General features: G+C 30.3%; 1 protein-coding gene across 1 annotated transcript in view; it reads left to right on the top strand.

The window, feature by feature from the left end:
* LOC106465007 overlaps positions 1-8,977 on the top strand; it is a 14,098-nt gene extending 5,121 nt beyond the window's left edge. The window contains exons 3-8 of the mRNA XM_022392833.1: positions 1,517-1,631; positions 2,833-3,751; positions 4,825-4,975; positions 6,221-6,365; positions 8,572-8,612; positions 8,870-8,977. Coding sequence (XP_022248541.1) covers positions 1,565-1,631; positions 2,833-3,751; positions 4,825-4,975; positions 6,221-6,365; positions 8,572-8,612; positions 8,870-8,977 — 1,431 coding nt within the window. The 5' untranslated portion in view covers positions 1,517-1,564. The remainder of the gene's footprint in view (positions 1-1,516; positions 1,632-2,832; positions 3,752-4,824; positions 4,976-6,220; positions 6,366-8,571; positions 8,613-8,869) is intronic.
* Positions 8,978-9,804: the final 827 nt, after the last annotated feature.

Genomic DNA, 9,804 nt, shown 5'->3' with positions numbered 1-9,804 from the left:
TATATATATATATATATATATATATATATATCTGTGTCTGTGTATATTTCTTGTACCTGATGATGACAAAACCTTGTCGAAATGATGTACATTTGCTGTTTTGTTAAACTTATATTAAAGCTTTTCTTCATTACCTATTCAAGCTGTCTCCAGGCATTATTATAACTCTGATAGACTTGTCTTCAAAACTATTATTTGACCTGTTATCCTCTAAATCTTTTCTCTGGTTATCCTATCAATTTGCTTATTCACGGTTTCTCCCCTATCACTTAGCATGCTTATTTTATACTATCTTGCTTGAATTGAACCCATTTTTAGTATACAGTTCTCCTTTACCCTAAAAACAAATCTTGCTGACAAACATACACACAGGGGCAAAGGCATAACCTCCATCCACCTTCAGTGGTGGAGGTAAAAAAGTTCTCTGAGTGAATTAAATTACATGGAATGTGTTATGTTGTGATATTCATGTTCACTAAAACACTGATGCATAACAGAAAAGCCAAATGTTTTTCCAAAAATACTGTTTCAGGACTTAAGGGAAGAATTAATCAAATATTGACAGTAGAGGAAAAAAGTGAACACCAGTGTACTTTGAAATATGAAATAGTTTTTTGACAACACAGTATTATGTTATCAAAACTGGCTGAATTTCTTTCTTGTATAATCATGGAAGGCAAGTATTGTCAAAAAACAGGAGCAAGAAAGAGAGCTCTGGAAATACCTGACTTGAACACTAAAGTAAAACAAAGCATTACTAATCTATCCCACAAGTCCACAGGTTGCACACTTCAACCAGTGGCTTACATGCAATCATTAGCTAAGCCAGTTGTATAAGAATCTGCATTGTTTGTTTGATAAGCTACCTTTCAAGGTGTTTGTACAGAAAAATGCATGCTAGCATGAGACTTAACAAAAGTTGCAGCTGGTAGACTTTACTTGTGTAAGAAGGTTAGAATATGTTTATAGACTTGTGACATCCAAATAATGGAAATGTTATAACTAAGTGTAGAAATTGCATGGAAGTTAAGAAAAATATTACATGAATATACCAAAATAAAGGTATATTCTTAACTAATTATGAAAGGGTAAAATTAAATAAATATACACTTATGACTCCTGTTAACTTGTTCAGTTCTTCATAACATCTGTGTGTTTAGTTGTAGCTACATGTAGTATAATGTTTACGTTAGCTGTTTAAGTAGGTGGTGATATACTTAAGCAAGATTGCATCATGTAGATAGGTATGTTTATTTGTGTTATTGAATTTTTCTAGTTTCACTGTAATATCTGTTTGTATTTTCAACAAATGGACTTTGCAAAGAAATTATATACCATGAAGTGAGTGAAAGAAGTTTTGCATAGTAAGACTGAAAAGCAGTTAAAAATTTCTAAAAGTCCTATCTTTAACTTATAAATTATCTAAACATTTTGTTGTAATGATGTTTTAATTTTTATTCTTGTGTCATTTAATTAAAAAGGAAATGGATATAAATAAGTTTATTTTTACATTTAGGAATGTGTATGTAAAAGTTTTGTTCTCCTTGTCTCGAAGACAAGAAATATGAAAGCAGTGCACAGTACAGTTGTTCCTTATATAAAGAGTGCTCAAGGAATTCTCTATCAGACAGGTATTTATTTACTATCATATTGGCATTATAGCCAAAACCATCTTTTCTTAAATTGTAATAATTTTCTTACAGTCATGACGTTGTTTAAATTTTTAAAGGAGCATACTTTTGAGATTATAAAAATTTGTTACATGTACAGATTTGCTATTTGTGTGCAAGTACTATTGTAGCTCTTAAAACTTAAGGATTTGTAGAGTTTTTAATTTTTTTATTCTTATTTATCTGTTTGTGAGATGCCAGGAGAGAGGTTAAGTTGTCTGTACTGAGGTTAATTTTTTTTCTAAGCTTGTGATTTATGATTTTTATCTATATTTGTAAATATTCGATTGATACTTTTTTACCTCATATAAGCAATCTTTTGGTATTCCTGTAACTAGTTGTGTATCATGTGTTACAAACTCATTGTGAGACAGTAAAGATTAAACTATTATGAATTTTTAATAGTAACTTGTAGTAGGGCAAAATTCAGGAAAATTAGTCTGTTGGAAATTATCCTTAGAAGATATAAAAAAAATGTTAAAATTTCAGAAACATATTATGATTTGCACTACTATAATAAACACATGATTTTTTACATGTATGAATTATAATATGAACACATGCATGCACATACAAAATTAAAGGGTCACCTGAATTTTGAGTTACCAGATGGATGACCCCTGGTTTGTTGTGTCTAATGCACAAATGTTTCTTATATTTGCTTAAACTTACAACACAATTAGAATCTTATAACTTAACAAGAGAAGACGTCACATTAAACCCTCTAATTATGAATAGCACTGTAAAATTGTGTGATGATAATTAGATCAGGCTCAGCACAAATAATTTTTTGATGGACTAGACATAAAAATATATATACAGATTTTAAATCACTGCAGTTATTTTCCTTAATTGATTAAACGTATCTACATGTAGATATATAAAAATAAACTGTTGTGTTGTATTTGTACATCTGTAGGCCTCTATGTACAACTATGATTGAACCATTTTCTATATTTATTATAATAGATTAGCTCATAGCATGGTCAGCATACCCACAGGATTCTGTCTACTTGTACTTTTCTCTAGGTGGGGTTGACTTGTACTAAGCATCAAGAAGTATAATTTCGCAGTTCATTTATGAAGTGTTATATTGTGTAAATATGTTAACCTGTAGATAAGTTACTTAATGCTTTTTTTACTGGTTTTTGTTTTTTACCAGGCTTTAGTCAGAGTTTTTCTGGAAGCGAAACTGATCTGTCAACTTCTAACGAAAATCTTACAGCAGAAGAGAAGAATGTTCTTCGCAGTGGTGTTCGACAAGAACCACAAGGCGAAGAGACTTTGACTGATGACATGGATATTACCTCATCTAATACACTCATTATAAGAAATAATAGCTCTATTGATGGTTTTACATCTCCATTTTATGCCAAAACCAGTTGGGGTAATAGTAGTGATACTGGTACTGTAAAAAGAAATCTACAGGTTGAAGGATCTAGTCAGTTTGTGACTACAACACAAAGTAAAATCTTAGAAAGGAATCCACAATTAAAAAGAAATACAAACTGTGGAAGCACACCTCCATTTATAAAGAACAGTGAAGCCAGTGTTCCACTTTCTCCAAAAAATTCATCTTGTCAAATATCTTACCCAACTTACCTTCATAATATGCAAGTACCAGGCTCTCCAAAGCAGTATCACAATCCATTTCCTGGCAATTCTCCAACATCTTCCATCACCACAACAAGTATGTATACAAATGTTCATGCTTCGCCTCATGGGAGTCAATCAATTTATGAACTTCCTGTTCAGGAGCTGACAGAAATTCCTAAGCATTACCTAGATCAGTCTGAAGTTTTAAAACACTTGGCTAAAGAAGTACATCATCAACAGGTACCACTCAATTTATGTAACCTTCCACCACCACCACAGTACTCAAAGTGGAATATGAGAAACATGCAAGAGGTAATTGATTCAGAAATATCTTCCCTGGGCCTTCCTCCCACAAGAGGTGGAACTATAAGTGAAAAGCCTGGTGACAGGATATCAATATCCAGATCTCATCCAGATTTAACCCATATAGGAGGATCAAGTAAAATAGAAAATCTAGGAGTTAAGATGGTATTGACAAATGAAAGGTATGTATATAATTCTTGTTCAAACAAAAATTAAATAATTTTAAGATAATCAGGACTGCCATAATAGAATAATTTGAAGACACTTGTGAATCATTGAAATACCTACACTTTAAAAAGTTTCTGTGAAAAACAAATGCCTTCTTAGACACTAGTACAGCAATGTGTACTTTAGAAGCACCTAAAACTGTCTGTAGGAAAAGAAATAAATAGTCTTCAATTTTTGGGATATTCTTATTGACATGAAGCTTTTCACATTTAACATTTTATGAAATACTCATCAGAATTCTATAAAACATATTTATTAGAAGTTACTATTTATCATGTTGAGCTTCAAAATGAAAAATAATGTTTAATAGTGAACAATAGATACAAGAGATTAAGAGGTCTGCTTTGTTTCTTGTCAAGTTCAAATGGTAGAAATGTAAGCCTGTTTGGTAGCTACTCTAAGAAGGAATGAAAAATAGTACTTGAAATTATAAATGTAATCAGCATTTCCATCATTTATTTTTTAGCTAAGGTTACAGTTTCTTATTTTTTATCCATTTAGGTTTGAATTTGAATTCTAGTTTATTGTTGTAGTTATTCATTTATACAGTAATGGAAATCAATGTGCATATAAAGAATAGATAATAAAGAATCAACAGTGAATCATAATGTTTTTAAAGAGGAGCCATTATACTGAGAATTGTTAATGATAAATGATTAGAAATCAGGTAAAGAACATTGGATCTTATACCCTAGTTGTTCTAAGCTTTATGTGATTTAAGTCGGTTGTAACTTTTTGTTTTTAAACCAAGCAAGAAGTATAAGCTTTCTGGTGATAGAAGACATGATAGACTACCAGGCAGTTCTTGTGGTTTGAAATATTTTTCAAGTCAATAGTTAGGTTATCATAAATACATTTCAACTTCTGACAAACATAAGTTGACTGTTAGTCATATCCCAGCACTTTGCTTAGATGATAAATGATTAAAAGTATAATGTTAATTGCATAATTTTTTTTTCCAAGCAAACTGTTCTTGAACCTGATATGTTTCACGTGGTACTTGAAGCCAAACTATTCTTTTAAACAGACCTAAGACAAGGGGTCGTGCAACAGTAGAAGTTGATTCAGAACATTTTCCTTCTCAGGCAGCACAATTGATTGATTTACTCTCTCATGAAAATGATGCCTTGAAAAGTGAATTGGGCATGTATTATAAGAAGGTCTCCAAACTGCAAAAGGTAGAGGCACACAGTTCTATCCCCCTTTTTTAAAAATTTTTAATGAGTGAATGAAAGAAATATGAAGTGGAATTGCATATCATTAGGATTGTAAATTCATAACAGGACATGTTTATAAAGATTTTTATTGTAACTGAAACTAGTATTGGACTGAATTGTCATCATTTTGGATTATGAAATGTTTTCATAATCTAGAAATTTCAGAGTATTGATGTTTATCAGTGTGTGTTTGAATATATTGATACAAAGATCTAACAGACTAATGATAATTATCACTTGGATGTGGCTGTGATAAATTCATGATAATAATGAGTAAGATTTTTCTTAGTATTTGAAATGTCAATTTGGCTTCCAGAAACACTCTGGCTAAAGCATAGTAAAAACAAAAATCAGTAAATAATAATAAATATTAATTTTCCTTGGCCAACTGGCTTCTGATAGTAATTACATTGGTGAATCATATTTGCCATGCTCTTCAGTATAGGAATGTGTATTCACACTTGATTTGAGTGCATTCAAGCCAATTACTTAATAAAACAACTAAAAAAAGATTACAATCAATTGTGCTAAAAACAACTTTAAAACATTTTACAATTAATTGTGCTATAAATTATGATTATTACCAAAAATACATAAGTATTGTTATATTTTATATCTTTTTTAAAAAAATTTATTTATACTGTGCCTGTGGCCAAGGCTTAGGAGTAAAAAAAAATTAGTTTTATTACTGTTTTATAATAGTCTCATTATTACTTAATTAGTTAAAACAGTAAATATAATTCATTGCTAAGAATAACAAAAATGGCAAGAATTATTTTTTAAAATGAATGAGTCATACACAGTATTTTTATTCATTCAACATTGGATGACATTTAATTACAGAATTATGTTTGTAATAATTTCTTTTTACTGTTCGCCTGAACTCTGATATCATTAGTGGTTTTTGTTCTGTACTTAGAAAATGATGTTGAAACAGATTTTATGTTTTTGTTGTCTAATTTTGGAACATCAAAAGCTTCTAGGAAAATAACTGCTATAAATTTAAACTTGTGGTTGTTATGATAGTGATAATTTCCACTAAAATCCTGTATGGACTTAGAGATTGAACAAAATTTTCCCCAAAATTCAATATATGTAATACTGTGTTAAAAATGAACATCTTTTGTTCCTACTTGAATAATGTTATAAGAATTTTGATTAAAACTGCAGTCGGATTTCTTATAAGTTAATATTTAATTTTGGTAGTTTGAATTGGAGATTCAGAAAGTCCATCAATCTCATGAAGAACTAGTGCGTTCATCAGAAAAAAGAGAGAAACTGGAACGGGCAATTAGAACCCATCTGGAAATGGAAATTCGACGTCAGCAAGAAAATAATAGAGAGCTGAAAGGTAAACTTTTTAATTATTTAAGATGAAATTCTACACAGTATACAGACTTATCACAAAAAAAATTATATTGGTGATTTTTATGAGCAGTTGTTATTCAAAGTTTGAGTTTGATCACAAAATGTTTGGGGCTTTTTCATGCTGTCATGTCTTAGGCTTGAAATGTTTGAGGAACACACAAAATGAACCAGAACTGAGTGTCACTTAACTGGTGTCTTATTTTTGAGTCAAGACATCGAAATCAAGTTAGTGAATTCCAAAAAAGAATTCTTGTTTTGTTTTTATATGTTCATTAGTTCTTTATACATTCATAAAATACTAATTTGGTATTATTGCCTTAGGGAGGTTTAGTTTTCACATTTATTGCCTCTTATAATCCTAATTGTCAGTGACTTTGTGAATCATAAGCAAGTCACAGGTGAGGTTAGAGTGGAAAGATTACTATAATATGCTGAGTTGATTTGATGGTATAAGTGATTAGGTTGGTTGATTAATGAATATATATGTAGGCTTTATCTAATAAATTAAACTGGTCATTGTCATATGATGATTCAGTTTCTTCTTTGAAATTTCAAAAGACAACCAAAACAAAAGCCAGATTAGTATTTAACACCTTAGCCATTATATTAATACTTAAGAGCAATCTTTAATAACATTTACAGAGGTTGAGTACTTATATTACAATGATTTCGTAGCCTCACCATGTCATTACAGTTTCTGTTGTCACATCCAGTCATGCTTTATCCAATGATCATGAAATTTGGCAATAGCCCTGCATTGTGGTTTCATTGCAAAAGGCTCTGTTTTAAGGCTATCATGTGCAAAACACATCAGTCCTCCCTGAAGGCTTTATATATGCCATCTGTTGTATGAGGAAGCCTCTAAACAGTCTAATCACACAGAAATCCATAGGTGCTTCATCCTGTAATTTCATCAGTATATCTTTGTATGGAAAGTATGAATACTAATCTCATTACCCAGATGCTTGAGGTATGTGTGACAGTTGAATGAATATGTCATGGAAGCAACTTTTTTTGCTTTTCCAAACAGAAATCCATGATGATCATGTTATGCACTGTTACCTTTGTGAATTTTCACTGTTACAAAATGATGCACTTTGCTTACTATGTCTATGGTATTACTTGTTGCAGGTCTCTTTCTGAATGGTTTTAGTATCCCAAGTTGATCCATCTTCATTTGTTTTCCAATATTATTAAGTATGTAGGATACTCCCATCCTAGAAATTCAAAATTCCTGATCTGAACACATCTTTATGATCTCAGTTTGTGAATATTTTTCATCAGAAAGGGCTGTAAGATACCTTTCTGAAAAGATTCAGTTTTTGTGTGACATCACACTACCCCAACAATTTCTTATACATGTACTTAATATTAACTATAGTTGCTGACCCATATAGGGTCAATTATTATATTACGACAATAATGCATTGATGCAAGGCAACATTGTGACACACCAATGCTTATAAGTGGCAACAACATGCTGATTGTGATTTCTACAAAAAGCTTAACCAATGATTCTTATATGGTAATACTTACAGGTTTCCTCAACCATTATTAGAAATTATACATAGAAAGCATAGTAAAAATTATTGTGATAACTATTAAAAAAGAAAGACTAAAGATTTTAGCAACGTTAACAGTAAAACAAATATATATCTAAAAGTCTGTATTGTGAAGTCATTGTCCACTGAAACTTAAAACTCTCATCACAGTTAATTCAAGATTATTGTAATACTTATTCATAGTGTAACCCTAAAAAAATGTTTAAGCACAAGGTCACATAATGAGATATCTGTGCTGTTTCCATTATTTTTAGTGTTATAAGCTTTTAAGTTTCCCACTGAGCCGGTGGGGAGCAAGAATACATAGATGGTTGAATATTTTATATTAAAACAGTTTGGAATATGCAAGTCAGTAAGTAGCATGAAGAGCTTCATTCAAGTGTCATGTGCATGCCAGCATGTAAAATTAAAACATTTAAATTAAAAATGATTAAAATACAGTTAAAATTATCTTGAAAATTTATTTTGGCTAAAAATGAAGCTCACCCTTACAAATTAGCTGTAACCAGCATTTAAGCAAGATTCAGTGGAGCAGATTATAATTTTCAAGGTAGTGTTTTCTTTTCTATAAAGTAAATATATTTTCTTGTTAGTTTCATATTTATTCACAATCCTTATTTTTTCCAGGACAGTTAGAAGCTGCCACATCACAATTAACAAAGAGATCAGTAAGTTTTTTGTTGTTAGTTTATTACTTTGTTTAAAGATTATCCCTAGTTCTACTTCAGTATGGTGCACCTGGAAACAGATTAATTCACTTTGTGCTTTGTAGCACAACTATCAGAAGTCACATGTTTCACAATTATAAACGTGATTTTGTATTTAAGTAGAAATGTAAAGAACACAATCATATAGGTTTGTTGTGAATGGACAACAGACACTATGGAGTTCTTTTTATTAATTTATGTTTTTGGATATGTTATAGCTGACAGACCATGATGATTCAGAACTGCAAAACAAACTTAGTAGGAAAGATATGACTATAACCCAACTTCTCAGTCAGAGTAAGTGCAGTGATCAATTTATTAGGTGAATCTGTGTAAATAGGAAAGTTATTGTTTTCTCTATGTTTTAACACAAATTGAATGACAATGAGTTAAGGAGCAGATGATACTAAATTTTAGGACCCAAGGCACCCCAACATTGTATTCGAGAAAGGATTATAGTCGATGGTGTTACAATGAGGCAGTACTGTATATCTAAGTCAAAGAAAGTTAATAATTGAATGAAATATTATGGTTTTGAGAAAAACCATGATCCTACAAAAGTAATGCTTTATGCAGAATAATGGTTTTCTCAATGATTAGAGGTAATAATAATTTTTGTATTGTATCATAAGTTGAAAACCACAAAAGATGTTGATCTTTCAGGCTTCTTATATTAACTAAGTACCTGAAATGAAGATAAACATAAACGTTTTTACAAAAATGATCCCCTATGTTTAATGAACATAGAGATAAAGGAATGCACATAAAATGCTTTATTCAAATTGATTTGTACTAGCTATTTCCACATTAAGAAATTATAAAAAAAAACTACAGCTCTGATTTGTTCAGGCTAATTTGTATTTAGAGAAGGCTTAAAAATCTATTTAAAAAATTGTCTTGAAAACTACATTGGTATTTAGTCCATCTCAAATTTTGACTCTAAAATTATCAAAAATTGTTTTAATAAATACTTGTAGTATCTTAGATATCTTGAACCTTTCAAAACATTTATCAACTGATATTAAATTGTAACTGAATGAATCACTATTTTTATTCCTTGAGTAAATCATTATTTTGCCTATATTAGTTAAAGAAACCTTGTTTTTCTTTAATTATTGGATGAAAATCAAATTAATATCTACATTTAGAACTA

The sequence above is a fragment of the Limulus polyphemus genome, unplaced genomic scaffold (genome assembly GCF_000517525.1).
Source record: "Limulus polyphemus unplaced genomic scaffold, Limulus_polyphemus-2.1.2 Scaffold1810, whole genome shotgun sequence".
In the NCBI taxonomy this organism is placed as follows: domain Eukaryota; kingdom Metazoa; phylum Arthropoda; class Merostomata; order Xiphosura; family Limulidae; genus Limulus; species Limulus polyphemus.
This window is presented reverse-complemented; position numbering and strand designations above follow the sequence as displayed.